Consider the following 21,675-nt stretch of genomic DNA (forward strand, 5'->3'; position numbering starts at 1 on the left):
TTGCGCCATTTTAGGCATACTAATAACGAGATTGATTTTAATATGTATAAAGAAGCACACTCATCTTTTAAGAACGTATGCAGAAATAATCAATCTGAATATCAGGTGTTAATAATAGTAGAAACTCAAAATTATTTTGGTCAACATTAAAGTGAGGTACATATGTATATATTTCATATTATTCATATTTCATGAAATCAAAAGATAACTTCTTTTTGAAGATGTTAGTTTTATTACAAAACAAAAGTTCTACATAGCGGATATAATACGTAGTGTTTATAAAGAAGCAACATACATTTTGTTATCATTCTCGTACATGAACCAAGACTTTATTTCAAAATTATAATGAGGTCAGGTTGATGACAATTCCATCACTCATATATTGATTTAGACAAAAAATTCAACCAAAAAAATATTGGTTCTATGTTCTGTGAAACACAACATGGTTTCAACAGCAGTCTTATACAAGGGAATTAGTAGAATGCTTCAGGTCCAAGGGAATTAGTAGAATGCTTGAGGTCCAAGGGAATTAGAAGAATGCTTGAGGTCCAAGGGAATTAGAAGAATGCTTCAGGTCCAAGGGAATTAGTAGAATGCTTCAGGTCCAAGGGAATTAGATGAATGCTTCAGGTCCAAGGGAATTAGAAGAGTGCTTCAGGTCCAAGGGAATTAGAAGAATGCTTCAGGTCCAAGGGAATTAGAAGAATGCTTCAGGTCCAAGGGAATTAGAAGAATGCTTCAGGTCCAAGGGAATTAGAAGAATGCTTCAGGTCCAAGGGAATTAGTAGAATTTTTCAGGTCCAAGGGAATTAGAAGAATGCTTGAGGTCAAAGATATTCTTGATGTCATTTAAACCCGTTATTTAAATCCCAATCTCTAAATGATCAATTGAAATCTGGTTGTTATTATTATTACCTTCTTAGCTTATAGTTATATTTACATTTTATAACTGATCTCAAATTTCAAAGTAATTTTAATAACCTGGTTATTGAGTCCTCTTACTAAAACCCTAAAACCATACTTGAAATAATGTGTATGCCTTTTAATAGTTCATAATATATTAAAATACAAAAATATAATAATGAGCTTTAACACTGATACTTGGAAAGCTTTTACCAACAAACTGATTAAAAAAGGTAGGAACTGTGATGAAGAAGACAAACTACAAACACTCATGCCATTGTGATAACAGTTGGGTACCTCTGATCATAGTCCCATGTTAGAATGAAACAAAGTCTGTACATATCACAGCTTCAAAGAATCTACCGTATATATGAGGTAACATAAAATGTGAAGGACCAGCCCTAATGTAAATAACATAATACAAAGACATATCACAAAATAGATTGGACCTGCCTTATATTATACACTATTTTTTGTTTAAAACATTCTTAGAAAAACAATATTTAAAAGTTACTGAGACCGATTTTATCATGACAGAAAGAAGCCTCAATTTCCAGGTATTTTATTGTTACTGAAATGCAAACCAGAGCATCATCTAAAGTGACTTGTGGCAAGAAATACTCAATTAATAAAAAATATTATTTCAGCCAAAACTAGTTTAAAAATACATACTGTATAAAAGTCATAAATAAACTGTTTTGAGGCATAAGGCAATCTAACCTATGCAAGTATATGTGGATTTTTTCTCTCAAATGTATGCAATTGCTTACAAATAATTCATTTATAAAAACACATGTGAAATACAACAAAATTTTCTTATTATAAAATGGCCTGGAAAGCACATGATAATTGTTTACATGGAACTGTAAAGCCCATCATTGGAAAATATAAAACTTTGATATGGTAAACAACACAAGTATCACAGATACATGGAAAAATATGTCAGATTAAACAGAAGCAAAAGAAAGGTGATTAATGAATATCATCATGATTTAAAAACCAAAAGAAAATCGCACAGCAACAATTGATATGCTAATTAAAAGAAAGATATAATAACAAATAAAAAACGACTAAAGTCACGTATAGTGCTTATTGAGACAGTTAGTGCCTTGACAAAGTAATGCTGTATTAGTTTGATTTGCAGTAGTTTAGTCATTGGTCATTTGATATGTCCCGATCCAATCCCATATTGGTGGTCCACCTTGCTGGGCCTCCCTGCTGATGATTTTCAGTCATTTTGGACTTGGTTGTCTGTTTTGTCCACTATTTCACCCCATGTTGGTCATACTACCTTCCTGGTACTATGCGCTTCAAAAATTAATGCAGGTCCTCAGAAAACCAGGGACTGGGACAGGGCCTCCCTCCTTCTACAGCTCCTCCAAATCCACATCTAAAGTCTCACCCTTCTTCATCTTTGATATAATCTAGATAAAATCATATAAAATGTATAATGTAAAATATGATATTAAAATAAGATACATGCATATAATTATAGATTATATTAAGTAACATTTCATAAGGTAGGTTGGAAAATTGGATCCTGTAAGATCAACTTATTTGAAATAAATCCATTGAAAAGAAAGTAAATTCTTAAAAAGAAAAAGAGAGCTTCAGGGAGAATTAAAGAAATGATGTCATCATAGACATAAGTAGGCTGGATTTTTAAAGTTTTCGAGCAAGGTGAACAAGGTTGTTGTTGTTTTCATATTGCCGATGATTCTAACAGTAAAGAAAGTGGTTAGACTAGATGTCATTAATTTTGCTTTTAAGTAAGACTGTTATAAGCAAATAATAAAAAGAACCAAAGATATCATTTAAAATGCAAATGATATGTCTATACCAACATTAATTCAATACTAGATTTATATATTTTTTGGGGGTTTGAACATGCCTTCAAGCTGTGTATTTAAATCGACTGCTACATAGAGGATACTTGTTTAATTCGATGTAAGATCTAAATTTATTTCACCCACCCAGTGAAAAAAATAGCTGAGAATATAACATGATATTTCACCGAAAATGTACTTACCGCCTTCAGTTTTGCTATCTCCTTGTTGTCTGCATTCTTGGAAGCATCATTGGTGATCAATTTCACTCTTGAAGCATACCTGCCATGTAAAAGTACTTGCAAGTGAATTTACATTGATACAAATGCTTTAAATACCAGCATAACAAAAAGAATAAATTGCATAGTTAACAATCATGTAAAAACAATCACCAGAAATTAGTCCTAAATCGTATTACATAAATATATGCAAGCCTTTCATGAACCACATTTCCTGATAGTTATTGTAAAATTTGCTTGCTAGCAATACAAGACCCGCCTACCAGTTTTGTTGCAAAAGTAACATTTTTTGTTTAAATAATGCGCATCATTTCCTTATAAGCCTCCAACTACTTGACAGCAACTAAAATGACATGCATAATCTGGTAAAACCCTTCTATCCAGACACAAAGATATTTTCACTGTTCTTTTTGCAATAGCGGACACAATTTTTTCTGACAAATGGCCATATGGCCCATTGAATTTTACATGTAATTGTACTTCGTTTTTGATTTATAACTCCCAACATTATCAGAAAACAAACTAAATAACACACATTTTTTCTTATCAATAACCAAAGCTCTTACGTGAGTGAAATAACAGTCTCCTCCATGTTGTAGTCGGCAGGGGAGATGTTGACAAACATGAGCGTCTTGGCGTTCCCTCCGAGTGAGTCCTGCATGAGCATAGTGAGCTTGTTGTTCCTGTACGGGATAAACTGCTGGTCGCTGCTCAGGGCCGATATCACATCACCGAGAGCAGACAGGGACTTGTTGATGGACATGGCCTCCTGCAGAGATAGATGACATACATGCATGTAACTTGTTCTATCAGGTGTGCATGTTCTATCTTGGTAATGAATTATTTGTTTTAAAAGATATTAAGAAACAAAGGGGATGAAAACAAAATAACAAAGACAAACCCAGTGTTAATGCATTTTTCAGGCTTTATCAACAATTCTTTTACACAAATTTGGTTTTATATTTTAGAATACAAACACTTATGAATTAACAAGATGAATATCAGCTATGATTAAGTACCTTAAGCTGTTCAGCACCAGCCTGGGTCTTAGCCACTCTCTCACTGCCCGCCAAGTCCACCAGACTCAGCTGAAATAAAACATTAGGTAAACACTGGTACCACAAGTCTTGGTTCATGCTACATAATGCAAGAATAAAACACTAAGTCTATTACAGACAATCAAATCAAACAGGATAGGATATGTTCAGCCACAAAACAATTAATTTTCTGTTCTTTACAAAATGGAATGGAAGATGGACTTGTCATTACTTGTGTTGAGGACTTCAATTTCACATGATTCTCTAAGAGTGTACCAGATAGGTTGGTTGGTCAGATGGACTTGGGTTAAAACTGTATTGTCTTCCATGTAAACATAATTTGTGGAAGATGCCCAATCTCCCCAGCATACCTTGCCCTTGGTGACATTTCCAGTGTTCTTGTTGGTGGACGTCAGGATGATACCAATGATGAGATGGGATCGAGAGCTCTCAGCATTCATCTCTGAGGAGGCAATGAATAACTGTTGTACTTAACCTCCCAATGGTTCATAATGCTGTGTACTAGTATTGTCAAGCAATATCTTTAAATCAGACAATTTTTGGTAACCTAATGTTTTGACACAAACTCATGGACTGTGGTATTCATGTACATGACAGTTTATTATGTATGATAGCAATGGGCAAGTTCAAACAAATTGAGAGTAACAGAAGTTAGCACAATCACAATAACAGTGAAACTGTGAGCACTCACTGGTTGAGGCGACGTGTCTGTTTGCGGATCCCTCCTCAAACAGGGCAAAAAGCTCCTTGGCATTGCGTGCATTCTTCACAACAGCCCCCTGCACAAAAACCATCCCCTTCTTGTCCTTCTTGATCTCCAACTTCTCCTACAACGATGTATAACAGGTACTTATTAGTGATTAGTAAATACTAATAATATTTTAGCTTGTTTGTGAAGACAGCTTTAAGCACTCTCCAGTCTGTTTTCTGAGTTGATTCCAGTACTGATGTATTATTTTGAGAGGCCAAGATTACAAACCCCTGGAAGGGCTCAAACTTATGACCTCTTTGCTGAGAGACTGACACCTTAACCACTAGACCACATTCATATTATCAAGCATTGACACATAAAACTTGCCTTCATAAGGAAAAATGAAAATGCATTAAATGAATAATCATTTTAAAGAATTGTTTTTATACTTATAACGAAATAATACCGTAGCTATATACAGCGGCAACACTGTTGTTTTTTATAAAGGTAATATACAGTAGGTACTAATTTAACTTTAATATCAAATTACTTTGTCTTTATAGTAACTGTTAAAGAAATACACTTTTCTGAATTTAACATTTATAGACTTGTTTAATACAGATAAACAAAGTAAGGAGCACGTATGCTAAATTTGCAGCTAAAACTGATTTTGATGAGATGAATAAATTACACTAATTTAGTAAAAGAAGTAAATATATATGAGAAAGAGGTGATTACTATAACAATAATAGTGATAAGTCAGTATTTTAAAAACTCCTAAGACATTTAAAGCCTCAGTTGTATGCCAAATGCAATTTATTTATGAATGGTTTTAAAAATCAGTTGCAACAAATTCTTACGTTAAAAAAAAACTAATATAAAATAATATTAAAGTAAATGTTAAGGAAAAATGCATTGATGCTCATTTAGTAAAGATAAACAATATAATTATTACACATTATACTTTTTTATATATAGTAATAACATGCTGTTATGCTATATCAATTCAGTGATCTTAATTGTATTTGATTGTTTTGCAACATCTTTATTTCTTTGGGGTTAAAAACACATATACTAACAAAACAAACAATTTGAAACACATTAATTTGATAACATTGTTCTTTAAGAAATTTTATTTCGATGTACAACCTCATGACGGTTCAAGATTTACGCAGTTTTCAAAAAAGATTTGGGAATCCACTGCTTTGTACTAAAGATCCGTTAACGGACAATAGAATATCTTAACATAGTAACACACAGGATTTTCCAACTTTAAAACAGGAAGATTTTCTTCGCAGCAAATTGTTAGAACACGTATTTGCTGAGTGACGATGGGAAACCTCACGTCAACATAATGTAATTTCAATGCAGACGTCAGCAACATTCCACACAATAATCATGTAATAGCAAGAAAATTCAAGCCAACTAATTCCACACTCTAAAAGTTTATTCATAATGACACTGTCATTTCCTAAAGAAGATATAAAAGGTGTTGTCACTTTATTTATGCATTGATATTGTTTTTAAAAAAAAGGTAAATAGTATGAATTGCTATTTTTGTTTTTCAATCTATATTTAGTATTCCATTGGAAAATCCACACTACTTCTATTTTTAAATAGTGTGGGATTCTACAAACCACAATTTTAAAAGATAAAAATAAACAAACTAGTGTTTATATCATAATCAATAAATTAATTCATGTTCATACATATAAAGTGCTGAGTAGACAAACTATGAATTCTAAGACTTTATCTTAAAGGATTCTACAAACCACAATATTGAGTGGCAAAGAAAAAGATTAAAGAAATATCACTAGATTTTGTTGTTTTTTTCAATAAATTAATTCATGTACATACATCAAGAGTTCGGCTTAGGAAACTGAGCAGGCAAATTATGAAAAAGTAAAGATTTTATCTTAAAGAATGACATCAGACATTAGGTGTTCATAAAACCTCAACATAAGCACTATGTGCCATAATGGGCTTAAAACTCATTCTTTTTAAAAAAGTATTGAGATAGCAATAATAATATAATGATTTGTAATTCATTGCACAATATAAAAGAGGGCCAAATGGCTATATATTGCTGACCTCATTAAAATGACTAACAAGTCAATGGTTATTAAGGATGTTGCTGCTTGCTAAGGAATTAAGTGAATGCCGAGTGATTTGATTGTTGATAAGGAGGTTGGTCCTTGTAAAGGGAAATCAATAGTATTTCTAGGGAACTCATGTTGCTTGTCAGCTGGTTGTTCTAAGTGACAATGGATGTGATGACAATGGAAGCCGACTGTTGCTATGGAAGGCGATGGTTGCTAAGGAAGTCAGTGGTAACTATGGATAGAGGCAGGTGCTAAGGAAGATAGTGGTTGGTAAGAAGCTCATAGGTTACTAAGAAAGTAAGTGGATACTAAGGAGTTATCTCATTGCTAAGGTAGTCATTGGTTGCTAAGGAAGTCTTTGGTTGCTAAGGAAGTCAGTGGTTGCTATTGATGGAGGCAGGTGCTAAGGAAGACAGTGGTTGGTAAGGAAGTCCTTTGTTGCTAAGGAAGTCATTGGTTACTAAGGAAGTAAGTGGATGCTTAGGAGTTATCTGGTTGTTAAGGTATTCACTGGTTGCTAAGGAAGTCAGTGGTTGCTATGGATGAAGGCAGGTGCTAAGGAAGATAGTGATTGGTAAGGAAGTCATTTGTTGCTAGGGAAGTCATTGGATGCTTATGAGTTATCTGGTTGCTAAGGTAGTCATTGGTTGCTATGTTGCTAAGGAATGCATTGGTTTATTAGGAAGTTTTTTGTTGCTATGAATTCACGAAGTTGCTAAGGTTGTCATTTATAGCTAAGGAAGTCATTGGTTGCTATGAAAGTCAAAGGTTGCTAAGGAAGTCATTGAATGCCAAGGTAGTCAATTGTTGCTAAGTAAGTCATTGCTTGATAGGATGTCATTGGTTGCTATGGATGAAGGGAGTTTCTAAGTTAATCATTATTTTCTCATTATTTGCATCAGTCCAAATGAAGTCATTGGTTGCTATAGCTGTAAGCTGAAAGTAATTGGTTGCAAAGGAAGTCCTTGGTTGCTAAGAAAGAAAGTGGTTGCAAAGGAAGATTTTAGTTACTAATGAAGTCATAGCTTGCTAAGAAAGTCATTGTTTGTTATGGGTGAAGGTAGTCGTTAAAAATTAAGTTGTTGCTAAGGAAGACATTGGTTGCTAAGGAAGTCATTGTTTATGAATGTAGGTAATTGTTCATGTTGTCATTTAAAGCTAAAGAAGTCATTGGTTGCTAAGAAAGTCATAGGTTGCTAAGGAACTCATTGGTTACTATGGATGCAGGTAGTTGCCAAGGAAGAAAATGGTTGCTAGAGAAGTCATTGGTTGCTAAGGAGTTCATTGCTTGCTTAAGAAGTGAGTGGTCATTAAGTAAGTCAATCGTTGCCAAGGAGGTCATTTGTTGCCAAGGAATTAAGTGGTAACCAAGAAAGACTCTGGGTGCTACAGAGGTCATTGGCTGCAAATCAAGAAATTGGTTGCTTGAGGTTTTATAAAATATTTTCAAAGCTTTTACTTTATAAGTATATGGAAAAACCTATTACCCGGGGGTCAGGGCAAGCTTTGACCCCAGGGGCATTATTTAAACAAATTTTGTAAAAATATCACTTCAAAAGGCTATAAACCAAATATCAAAGGTCTGGGTCATTATGGTTCAGAGAAGAACATTTACAAAATTTTACTATTTAAGTATATAGAAATCCTGGGATCCCCTGGGCCGGGCCAGCTTTGACCCTCGGGGACATAATTTGAACAATCAAAGTTAATGGCCACTACATGAGGCAACATACAAATTATCTTAAGCCTTGGAGAAGAAGATTTTCAAAGTTTTCACTTTATAACTACATCGAAAACCTGCGACCACCAGGTCGTGGCCAGCTTCGATCCAAGGGACATTAATTGAACAATTTTGGTAACAAGCCACTAGATGACCCAACATACCATAACAAAGGGCTGGGATTTGCAGTTGAAAAGACTAAGATTTACAAAGATAGAAGTAATATCAGTTTTATCATATTACTATATAAATATAATAAAAACCTAAGACCTTAGACAGGGCTTCTTTTGACCCGTGGGACAGATTTTGAACAATTTTGGTAAAAGAACTCTACATGAGGCCACATACTAAATTTCAGGGGCTGGGCCTTTCGGTTTCAAAGAATTAGATTTTCAAATTTTTTCTTTTTACTATATAAGTATATAGCAAACTTGTGACCCTTGGGGCGGGGCCACTTTTGACCAAAGAAATTTTTTTGTTACAAGGACCTCTACATGAGGCTGCACATGGAATATCAAGGGTATGAATCTTATAGTTTCAGACAAGAAGGATTTTAAAATTTTAAAATGTTGACAACGAACGCCGGACATACGGCCATCAAAATAGCTCACATTGAATACTTTATGTTCAGGGGAGCTAATAAAAAGCATACAAGAGTTGTTGCTGATGCAAGGCAAAGGGACAGGTATGCATGTGAGGCCTTGACAATAGGTTTTATCAGTATAAACCTGTAAATGGTTAGCATTACAATTCAAAAAGCTAAGTGGTCTTGAATAGTTTCAAACAGTGAACAACAATCACTAATATCAAACAGAGACTCCTTCAGAAAATTGTCTAGAGCTACTAATTCATCAAACCCTATTTCAAAACATTTACCGAATACAGAAGCAAGTCCTATTTAGCGTAAAGAGTTCACATGAATTAGTTATAAAATTATCCTCTACATCATAAATATAACATAAATAATACAAAGTCATTGGCTCCACACAGGTTTTGTTCATGAAGATTTATTGAAACTCCATGTTCATCAACAGTATTAAAATAAGAGTTTGGAGGAATTACAAAACAATGAACAACTGAAGCATCAATTTTACTTCTAGCATATATATAAAAAGTATTCAAAAGTGACTTTTACATTATTACGGCTTAACCATGCTTGAAGGTGAGTTGTAAGGTATTGATTGCATTGATTGATTATGAGCAACTCGCATTTTTGAATATTCTACGAGTATCATTTACTAACATGTACGAGGGTTGTCCGGAAAGTTTTGAGACTGAGTCTATATTTCAAAAAGTTTTAATATAAATCAACAAACAATAAGAAGCTGTGTATATAGACTATTCACAAGTTTCCTTTTGAAAAATTAAATTATATAATCTCATAATAAGGAAGAAAATGGTTGTCAAGACAACCCATCTAGCGCTTCATGGAGCACTTTGAATTTAACTCTTTCTGAAAATTGTTAACAATTCATATATACTACTCCTTCTTAATAATAGATGCCAAAACGTCACGTCAAAACATATGACGACAGTATGATGTCAGCTGCATCACCCCGCAATTTATTAAAGCCATCTAACTGTAGACAGGTTTGTAATGATCAACGGAAGTAGTGAGGTATTTCGAAGATGTACGAAAAAACTGCAACGTTGACGTCATGCACGGAGCAGCCCCCTACGATCAAACACAGTGTTCGCAGCAGGATAGCTCCTACAAATACTTGTACATTTCTTACACGGGATAAATCAAAGCCAAAATGTTCAAGGGCTTTGATATTTCACTGGCATGGACATTTTTAGGGACGGGCATTAAAATGTGTGTGATTTAAAGCGGCAGACCGTCAGTCGTGAGTGAAAGTGACGTAAATTCAGTGCAGGACAGGTTACAAGAAGACCGGCGTAGGACAGTGAGGGAAATTGGTGACTCTGTTCAGTTAAAAAGGAAGTTGTTCATAATATCATGGAAGAGTGGTACGGAAAGATATTTAAGCAATGGGTTGAACACCACTGTAAGTGTATACTTGCAAAAAGAGGGTATTTTGAAAAAAAAATACGTGACGCAATGAGACAAGGAAGTGCTCCGTGACTTGTGACCTGTACTTTTTGTAATGTTTGTTGTGTACGTTTACTTCGTGGTATATTGTTGAAACTTTCAGGATTTGTTTATATTAGATAAAATTGTCAGCTGCTAAAATTTAAAATGCATCCTATGAGTTGTATGTTTTTTATGAACGCAGTCTCAAAACTTTCCGGACATCCCTTGTATATGGTATTTTTAAACAAAAGTTGTGATTTTATCATTGTTGATATATTTTCGAAGAAAGAAAAATTTAAAGCATCTAGTTCTGGAATATGTTAAGATTAAGTACTTAAGAAAAAGTGGTCATGTTTTCCTAGATTCCCTCAAGAAACCACCTTGTACATGTATATTTTCACAAAAATCAGTAGTTCTCAAGTGTACCAGTATTTGACCAATTCTTGTAAAAGCTCATAAAGATACAATGGGCCTTGCACCCCTGACCCTGATTAGCTGCTCAGCTAGAAGCACTACTTACTGAGCTATCGGTATCTTCTCACCGAAAACTGCAATCCTTAAACTTTACCTACCATATTCATTTAAATAATCAGGTTCTATGTTAGATTTTGCAATTTTACAATGATGAGCGATTACCGAGGAGACAATTTATGCCAGGAAAAGAACCTTATCATGAAATGAAAACATTATTTAATTTAACTTAACTTAAATCATGAAAGTACATTTATTGAGGCTGAAAGTGTTTAATTTACATGTATAATTATAGTAATTACAAACTTTAACAACAAATAATTTTCTGAAATAACTATAAAGACATACTAAAGTTGTTGTTGATGCAAGGCAAAGGACAGATATGCATGTGGTACTAAAGCCAAATAGGTTACTATAGCAGGATTGTCTGCATTTCACCCAAACCATTCTAGTTGACATTTCATGAAACATGAAACACAAATAAATTTATCATGCAAATATTTTGAAATATGCACATACATAAAATATAGTTTACTTGCGAAATTTATATTTCATAGCAAACATGGAACGGGTTCCCAATGTCAATGTTGTGCTCAAAGCTAGCTACGCTGTCGAGGCTATGACGATCCCAGCAAATATACCTGTTGGGATTCCACAGCCTTAAGCAATGATTAATTCTCTAGACCTATACATTTTTATTTGTACAACATGCTTTGTGCATAATACATTACCCGTGCTGGCTGAAATAGTGCAAACTTCTTAGTTTTTGTACATTTCTTTTTGTATATTTGTCTCAAAAACCATTGTAAAAAATGATGATAATGTAATTATTAATTATCAATAACATCATCCAAATGATTTGTGATATCTCTAACATATTGACATGAAATGTTCACTATGATAATTTTAGGGGTAGCGCAGGGGCTGGGTGCCCCCACCCCCAACACCCCATATCCGCTAGTGATTGTGACCGCAATATTGGTATTTAAAAACAGCATTAAATATTTGCATGTAAACTTTGAACATAAAATCAGACACAGAAAGTTGGGTTATAATCTGGAAAATGGACCTTTTTACTGAATCATACCACAATAACATGAAAATCACATGGAAATTACAAATAAAGTTTTTTAATGCATTTGAGTTAGAGCAAACAATTTAAATGTAAGTATGCTAATTAATTTTGTTTTGAGTATAAAGGCAGTAACACTTAAAACATAATTATTTCTAACAACTGATAGCATGCTATCACATCATTACAGTTAGACATAAAAAAACAAATTAATTGTAATCTCATCACAGCATTTATTTCTCACATCCATCAGGTCCATCCAATTCCGCGTTTTCTTTTAATAACAAAACAGAATTGTGGGTTCTTGAAATGAAGGGTTATAAAAGGAAAAAGGAAAAAGGAAAACTATGGTACTGAGAGTAACCCACTACCAATATCAGGCAACATTGTATCAAGAAATTGGCGGGATCATATACGAGGGTTGATCCAAAATAACGTAAAATTGTATAACTATGCACTTATACTTTGATTAAGCACTATTAATATATTAAGTTATATTGCATATCAAAGCCTACCGATTTCTGAATTCTAGCATCACACATTTAAAACTTACAGATACAGTTAAATACAGTCATTGTATGTGGTCTGTCATATATCTTCATGTGATAAACATTCCTCGTATCTCTGCTTAGTGTTCAGGTTCTTGGTTCCACCAATTAGATTGCGGTACAGATTCACTTTAAATCATTTAGAAGAGCTCTGACAACCAAAAATTCATTAAGCAGATTACAACTGCATAATTTCCATTTAATTACGAAAATAAACGCCAAGTTTTATTTTAGTCAATAATAAGTTTTATTAAGTGATTTATTTTCATATTATAATAATAATATATTTCTATTTTTTCTGTATATTTATCTCTAAAATCACTGTAAAACATTATAAAATGTAATGCTTAATTTTCAATGACGTAAAGTCTAGTATCCAAAAGCCTTTTGTTCATTTGAACAGACAAGGATATTTTCTATTTGCATCATATACATTTCACCAGTTTAGTGAAGAATATCATGATCTAAACATTTTCATGGCTGAATTGTGTTTTGAATTACGGGTATGGACTGCACTTGGTAAACATTACCATGATGATTGAATCTTTTACCTCTCATTTCATTCCATCATTTTATTCTCGAACTCTTATTAGTCAATTTTATAAAGACTCAAGTTAACAATGATGTATATTAAATACTGTACCGTAGTTATTCAAATATTGATTTTTTTGGAAATCTCTATGCTATTTTAGATCATCCCTCTTACATGTACAACAATATTGAATTTTATAGAATCATAGCTGTAATGTAAGACTCTTGAAAAGGTTATCCAGATGAGAAATTCTTCAGATGATAGATTCTTAAGATAAGCATTACTACTAAAGTTTCCTTGCAGGAATTTCTTCTATTCAACTTACTGACTGGGCAATAATCTATGATGTCAGAAATTGCACAATGAGAGAGCAATCAGATTTTCAAAACAAACATTGTAATTGGGAATCCAGAATGTATGTTCCATGATTATGTTCCATTATTATTCACAATCTTGAATTCATTAGTTCAAAGGCAAAAAAAAAGAATTTATAAATAAAACCTTTTTTATAATGCCACTTTAACAGTCATCATTTTTTTCATTCATGTATTTACGGTAAATGAAAATCATATCTTTTAACCATCAATCAACACAATTAAAGAATAAATAATAATATACTGGTAGATATAATATACCAAGTGGAAGGATTTTGTGCACCACACTTTCTTAAAACACACATGGAAGGGCATAAAGAATAAATGAGTCACTGTCTCCATAGCAACCTTACTTCATTTGCAAATACCTGGTACACCTAATTTGAAATTAAATAATGTTTGGGGTTTTTTTTAATGGGAAAATCATCATAATTGTTTTTACTTTAGTGTAAAACAATTGCAATACCAAAATACAGGTGATATTATTGCCTTATGAGTAAAGTTACCGATGTAAACAGTGGCTCACTTACAATGAAATCAGACACCTGGTTACTTACATCTTCAGAGGTAGCAGGGCGGGCAAACAGGTCAATGAGTTTGTCATTGTACAACTCCATCATGTACGTCTCCACATGCAGGGTAAACTTGCTCCTGAAGAAACAACAATGGGGCCAAATGTTATCTAACTGCTTAACAAAATACTGGTAATGAAGTTACGTCTACAAAACTTTGCATATTTTAATTTTACAATTAATTTGAGTTTAATTTGTTTTTTATCAAAGGCCAGACAGAAATAAATCACTCATAATAAATGTATTTCATTTATAGATAATTCATAAGACCAAGTATTTCATATATATAGAATTCATTTGCCTAACTATGATCACCATGTCTTACTTCATTTCATCACCAAGATCGAAGATCCTGTTGAAGGCACGAGGAGCAACGCCTGGATATTTCTGGTCCCTGTCTCCTATCATGGTGAATGTCTTCCCCGACCCTGTCTGTCCGTATGCGAAAATGCATACATTGTAACCGTCCATGGCTGACTGAATCAGGTTCTAGAGAAAGTTGAGTAAAATGTGTTGCATAAATAAAAACAAACCGTAAAACAGCAACATGTAAAGGCATTACCTTGGTAGAATTTAAGGGAGATAATCTTTCAATATTGTGATTTGAGGGTTGTCCCAGAATTCAAGAATATCTTTAGACAATGAAAAGAAGTAAAAGTGGTAGAAATATAAAATTTTATTACACATTATAATTGAAATCAAGTGTGGAAGGGGGTATCAACACTACACTAGAAACTGCACACTAACCTAAAATAATAACATCAAATTTAGTTTAAACATATTTATTTTACAACGATTGTAAAACTAGTTATTACAACATTATATTAATCACTCTCGTTGGCACGATGTTGCGCAAGAACATGGTCTTGTGTTGTGGGGGAAACCGGAGATCCCGGAGAAAACCCACTTGTACGGCTTGGTGACCACAAACCAAACTCACATGCGCCCAAGTTGGGAATCAACTCTGGTCGCCTAGGTGAGAAGCGAGTGCCCTATCCACTGCGCTAACTGGACAACCTAAGCCATTTTTTTAACAACCATTTCGTGTTGTGTTTTATGAGTTTGTAAACAGCTCACTTTGTCAGTTTTCAATCATAAATCATAAAAGAAAAATGCAATAAAAGGGATTTTTCTTCCCAAGTTTATGATTAAACATCGATCTTCCTGAATGACAAACTTCAATTTCCTACCAACATTGGATCGGATAGGGGACATATCAAATGATCAATAACTAAACTACTGCAAATCAAACTATTACAGCATTACTTTAGCAAGGCACTTACAGTCTAAATAAGCAACCTGGCCATCATACTCTCCTTTAGTATTTTTATTTTCCCATCACAAAAGCATTTGACCAATTTATACCTTAAAAGACACTATATGTAAACCTTCTTGTAGGAAGTATTTTTTGAGCTCCCTGTGTCTAATTACATTTTGACTAAGAGTACAGCTGTGATACAATGCAGCACCTTTTCGTCATATGTCATTATTTTTTATATCATTGTAGACACTTCATTTTTAATTTGTTATGCATCAACTTTTGTGTAATTACCACTCAACTAATACTTTTTAGGTCAGTGATTTTTTTTCATAAAATATAAACAATGCACTGAAATTGAAAATCTTAAAGCCTGAAACATTTTTGAAAAGATACATTGATTAATGGCATGCAACTGTCAACTACATCTACTGAACATTTCATAAGATGAGATGATAATTTAATAATGTCTCCAAATGTAATAATGGAATATGTTTATAAAGTTTAAATGAAATCTGACGTCTTGAAATTGAAACATGGCATTTGTTACATACTTTTGGAAAAAAAACGGCAATTACTTGTCCTAATGCTAAATTATTGAGAAAGTAAACTCACAATACCTAAAGGGAAACAACCTTTAATTACACCATGAAATTAAAAAAGTTCACTAAAGGAAAGTGAAAGGACCAACAATGAAATGAAGAATATACTAGAAATCATTGTTCCTTTGGAAAAGACTTGTAAGCTTCATGAATAAAGAGCTTAAACGTTATCACAACATCAGAACCCTGTCCTAGGATTCCCAATCTTACATTAGAATCCTCGAAGATCTTCTCCTGTGTTGAGTCTTCCATGAATATCTGATCATACTGGAACTCCTTCAGACCTCGGCTAGCATTCACCGCAATACTGTACTCATCAGCAGTGCTCAAAACACTCTTGTTACCCTGTGCAAATAGGATAATGATTTTGTTTATCTTTTCCATCATTAAAGATGCACTCTTACTCCCAAATAAGATTTACCACAATTAATAATATTGTTTTAACATTAAAAAAAGATGAATACATGTCAAAAACAATGGTTCTTATGAAGGTCACTGAGTTCAATCTGACAGAAATGAGCATAAAACACGGTATTTCTACCTTATAAGACTAAAGTAGACTACAGTAAATCTTTTAGCATTCACCAATCATTTAATATTTTTGCGCTTTCTGCTATAAATAGACGGTTACAATCTTTGTTATCAGTAATTAAAATTTTCCATAAATGCATTGTTAAGTAAGAACTTAAAGATTTAACACTCAAAATTGATGTTTGTTATATATGTGTATGTATTGATTTTGAATAAGAGTGTCACTTAAAGGTTGCAAGGCTGCACAAAATCTTTACATTTGATTCTTTTATTTCCCTTTTAACTCCAAGATTAACAACTTTAAACATATGTTAGTCCTACAAAATACTCAAAACATCTGCATACTTAATCAGAATCCAACAGCTATTGAACATACTGACACTGAAACTGAGTGCTACACATACCCTGTCAAGTTCTGTCTTGCTCATAGGCCTGGCCCTGCAGTAGACACGGATCTTCCCCTTCATATCCTCTACCATGTTGTAGTACTTCTTGCGCAACACCTAGCAATGCAGTAATATACAAGTCAGCGTAAACCATTGGGTGCATTAGTACAAGTTCTTTGATTTTTAATTGAGCTTCTCTATATTTTTTTCCAGAAATATCAAGAACTTAGTGTTTAGTCCCGAATGTTTTGTCAATCTCCATAAAAACTAAACTGATCACAGATATTGTAATAAACAGCTTATAATTAAAGTGTTACTTACAAAATCAGAATAATATATGGACCAAATTCTATAACAATGTGATCATTTTATAAACCCACCCTCTCGCTCTCAAAGTTCTTGGTTAGCACAACATTCTCGTCACCCAGTTTCTTGTTCTCGTGCTGCAGATCCTTGACCTTGGCAGCAGCCTCTATTCCTTCTTTAGCAGCCATACCAATTGTCTTCAACTCTGCTGTCAGCTTAGCTACATTCTTCTCCTTGGCCTCAAGTTCCTGACAAACAGTGGTCATGAAAAAAAACATGTCTAAGTTGATGTCAATATTTAGAGTTTGTTTTCCTGCCAAATCCATAAGAATTTAAGAACCATTATTTAACATATGTGTTCTCATCTAAATCGTTACACATGTAACACCTCTTTAGTTGGTCATGCTCCTTTAATAATTTTGTTCAATAAGTTATAATAATAGAAATGAATTCAAACTAGAGATTGCTTTTTTGAAAAAGCGCTTGTCTCCCCTATTGTGTGGTCGTAGCTGAGAAAAAATAAATGATGGACATGAAATTTGTAACTTTGGACTGGAGACAAACCAACAGTGAAGTTTGGTTTATTCGATTATATTAAATAGTGAAGAGAAGAAAGTGTTGTTGATTAATCATGGAAAATGTAAACGAAGTTTGCATTGTATGAAGTTCCTGGGCGCAAGCGTTATTCAATTATTGATCGGAAACCATTTTTCAGCTCACAGTCATCGTGACCATGACCTTTTACCTACTGATCACAACATCAATAGGGATCATCTACATAACCAACTTGCATACCAAGTTCTTGGGTGCAAGTGTTCTTTAGTTACTGAGCGGTAACCATTTCTTCAACTCAAGGTCATGGCAACCTTGACCTTTGACCTACTGATCTCAAAATCAATAGGGGTCATCTACTAGTCATGACCGACTAGCGTACCAAGAATGAAGTTCCTGGGTACAAGCGTTCTTAAGTTATTGAGCAGAAACCATTTTTAAGCTTAAGGTCACCGCCAACGTATCATTTTTTACCTGAAGGTAACCTTGACCTTTGACCTTTTGATCTGAAAATCAATAGGGGTCATCTTCTAGTCATGAACAACTAGCTTACCAAGTATGAAGTTCCTGAAACCAAAGGATCTTTAGTTATTGAGCGGAAACTTTTTCTTCACTTCAAGGTCATGGCAACCTTGACCTTTGACCTAGTGATCTCAAAATCAATATGGGTCATCTTCTAGTCATGACCAACTAGCATACCAAGTATGAAATTCCTGGTTGCAAGCGTTCTCTAGTTATTGAGCGGAAACAGTTTCTTCACCTCAAGGTCACGGTGACCTTTACCATTGACCTACTGATCTCAAAATCAATAGGAGTCATCTACTAGTCATGAACAACTATGAAGTTCCTGGGTACAAGCTTTCTTTAGTTATTGAGCAGAAACCATTTTTAAGCTTAAGGTCACTGCCAACATAACATTTTTTACCTGAAGGTAACCTTGACCTTTGACCTTTTGATCTCAAAATCAATAGGAGTCATCTAATAGTCATGAACAACTAGCATACCTAGTATGAAGTTCCTGGACCCAAAGGATCTTTAGTTATTGAGTGGAAACCGTTTCTTCACCTCAAGGTCACGTTGACCCTGATCTTTGACCTAGTGACCCCAAATTCAATAGGGGTCATCTACTAGTCATGACCAACTAGCATACCAAGTATGAAGTTCCTGGGTCTAAGAGTTCTATAGTTATTGGGCGGAAACGAAGTGTGACGTACTGACTGACTGACTGACAGACTGATGGACTGACTGACGGACAGGGCAAAAACAATATGTCTCCCCATGAATGGGGGAGACATAAAGATATAACACGCAAATGATTTTTACATGGAAGGTCACCACGACCTTGACTATTGACCTTGTTACCCCCAAAACAATTGGGATCATCAAGACATCATGACCAACCTCACTTCAAAGTTTGGTGAACCTAGATCAAAGCATTCTCCTGATATTGCACGGAAATATTTTTTTACATTAGAGGTCACAGCGACGTTGACCTTTGACCTTGTGACCCCCCAAAATATAGGAGTTTTCTAAACCTCATGATCAACCTCCCTACCAAGTTTGGTGAACCTAGGTCAAACCATTCTCAAGATATTGAGCGGAAATGTTTTTTACATTGGGGGTCGCCGCGACCTTGACCTTTGACCTAGTGACCCCAAAAACAATAGGGATCTTCTACACCTCATGACCAACCTCCCTACCAAGTTTGGTGAACCTAGGTCAAACCGTTCTCAAGATTTTGAGCAGAAATGTTTTTTATATTGGGGGTCGCCGCGACCTTGACCTTTGACCTAGTGACCCCAAAAACAATAGGGATCCTCTACACCTCACGACCAACCTCCCTACCAAGTTTGGTGATCCTAGGTCATGCGGTTTTCCAGTTATCGATCGGAAACGAAGTGTGACGTACGGACGGACTGACGGACTACCGGACAGGGCAAAAACAATATGTCTCCCCCAGAGAGGGGGAGACATAATAAATTTCGTAGTATATATTTTATATTAGAAACATGTCCTTCTTGACATGGAAATAAGTTGTTATTTCTAAACCATCTGCTCTCTCTCTGCACAACCTTATCAGTTTGATCTAAAACAAGAGCACTGCAAGGGTGTGTCAATGCTCATCTGTTTAACTAGCTCAATCATGGAGCTCAACTCAAAAAAGTATTCTACACCGAATGATGGACTTGCTACACATGTGCATGTGTACCAAATTTCATATTAATATATTGACAATTTTTGATGTTATGGCCAACAGTGAAGTTTTTGCCTGTCAATGAAAATACCAACAAAAGGAATATGACAATAAACGAACCTTCATACTTTTTCCTTGAAAAACGTACAAGCTTATACTCAATATGCTCTAATCTGCTGCCTTCTTTGCTGAGAGTATCTATATCAGTAAGTGTGGATGACTTACCTTTTTGAGAACACTGTTCTCAGCGTCGGCAGCCTGGAGTCCGGCCATCATCTGGGCAGTCCTTTCTTTCTCCATGTCCATTCGCTTCTCCATCTCTTTCAATACCTTTTCTTGCTTCGCAGTTTTGTGTTTCTGTAAGACAAATAAGGAGAAATGTTAAAACCTTTTATAGTAAGCTTCATTATGTGATCTGTTCTACAAACATGCTTCAAAACCAAATGATGCATCCTATTTGTTTGATTGTTACAGGGAAAAACAACCAGTCTCTTTAAAAATCATCAACACTGATACCAAGGACCATATGCAAGGTCACCTTATTCATACTACTTAAAGTCTTATAAACAAATCTGCTCAGTTTTAATAGATGCCTTCAATAAGACGTGTCACTATTGGCTTGGGGTTAACTCAAATGATGATCAATTCTACACGTACCTCTGCGACCTGATCCTTGGCGGAACCCCCACCCCCACCTGGCCCTGCCAGTCGCACTTCTTTCTCAAGACGCTTGATTTCAGCAGCCTGGTCCTTGATCTCCCGACGTAGCTTGAGCACATCACCCTTGTCTGCCCCTACACCACCTGCTGCGGCCTGCATTGGAGGGAAACAAGGCGTAGTGGAAGTTGAAATTACACAAATTTTTCCATTATGTATTATAGGTGGCAGAACTGAATTTAATAATATTAGTCCAAATCTACACAGTAAATTTCCTACATGGTCATTTATCAAAGAGCACTGAGCAGTGTTCGCAAAAGTCTATATTGTTTGAAACATCATTGTTTGACACACATCATTTTTTGACTCATGCCATTGTTTGACACATGTACCTCATTAACATGTATACACATTGAGGCAAAGGGGTTCTTTTTTGGCATTTTAAACATTGTTTCCAATGATTCAGCATCCCATTCAAACTTGGACACCGCCTACTGTCTTTGACTAACTAAATAAACTCTTCAAATTTTTATAGATTTTCTTTGAAAGAAAACATTACTTTTATTCAGTCATTAGTTCCTACATGTACTCTATTTCTATTCTGTCTTTCCAAATCTGAAAGGGTACTTACAACAGGAGCTACAGCCTGAAAAAGACAATTATATATGTACACATGTAGTTGAATTAAAATTAAAAGAATTAAAGAAGCTTTGCAGACAAATTAAATAAAACTTGTAAGTTGTTTGGTTTGGTGGTCAATGTTAGCCAACACAATTATTAATTGGTCAATATTTATCCAATAAATACTTAAAGATAACATAACCAGTGGATAACGTATCCAAATTTTATGCAATTAGCTGCTCCTGTGATTGTTAAGAACTTTTATCACATAGCAAAAGTTAAGCCATGTAATTCAATAAATATGCAATCATAAGAAAAACATAATTTATTAAATTTTATGTTAAAAAACATAGAAACAACAAAAACAAAACGCATATTTATGTTTCAAAGAGGTTACACAGCAAACAACAAATCTAAACATGCAA

The 21,675-nt window shown here is 34.4% G+C and overlaps 1 protein-coding gene across 6 annotated transcripts in view; it reads right to left on the minus strand.

Moving 5' to 3' along the window:
- Window positions 1-209: 209 nt before the first annotated feature.
- The window catches only part of LOC128227510 (early endosome antigen 1-like), a 39,473-nt gene continuing 18,007 nt past the window's right edge, over window positions 210-21,675 (minus strand). For 4 of the 6 annotated variants that reach the window (XM_052938129.1, XM_052938128.1, XM_052938132.1 and 1 more), the window contains 15 exons: window positions 21,261-21,275; window positions 20,630-20,785; window positions 20,198-20,329; window positions 17,301-17,474; window positions 16,939-17,037; window positions 16,214-16,348; window positions 14,469-14,632; window positions 14,129-14,222; window positions 12,362-12,391; window positions 4,718-4,853; window positions 4,377-4,468; window positions 3,988-4,056; window positions 3,535-3,737; window positions 2,933-3,011; window positions 210-2,327 (listed from right to left, as the gene is read on the minus strand). In XM_052938129.1, coding sequence (XP_052794089.1) covers window positions 2,271-2,327; window positions 2,933-3,011; window positions 3,535-3,737; window positions 3,988-4,056; window positions 4,377-4,468; window positions 4,718-4,853; window positions 12,362-12,391; window positions 14,129-14,222; window positions 14,469-14,632; window positions 16,214-16,348; window positions 16,939-17,037; window positions 17,301-17,474; window positions 20,198-20,329; window positions 20,630-20,785; window positions 21,261-21,275 — 1,635 coding nt within the window. In that variant the 3' untranslated portion in view covers window positions 210-2,270. Of the gene's footprint in view, window positions 2,328-2,932; window positions 3,012-3,534; window positions 3,738-3,987; window positions 4,057-4,376; window positions 4,469-4,717; window positions 4,854-12,361; window positions 12,392-13,522; window positions 13,538-14,128; window positions 14,223-14,468; window positions 14,633-16,213; window positions 16,349-16,938; window positions 17,038-17,300; window positions 17,475-20,197; window positions 20,330-20,629; window positions 20,786-21,260; window positions 21,276-21,675 lie in introns of all 6 variants that reach the window. The other 2 variants (XM_052938130.1, XM_052938131.1) reach the window with 2 other exon arrangements.

Source organism: Mya arenaria, chromosome 3 (genome assembly GCF_026914265.1).
Source record: "Mya arenaria isolate MELC-2E11 chromosome 3, ASM2691426v1".
NCBI lineage: Eukaryota > Metazoa > Mollusca > Bivalvia > Myida > Myidae > Mya > Mya arenaria.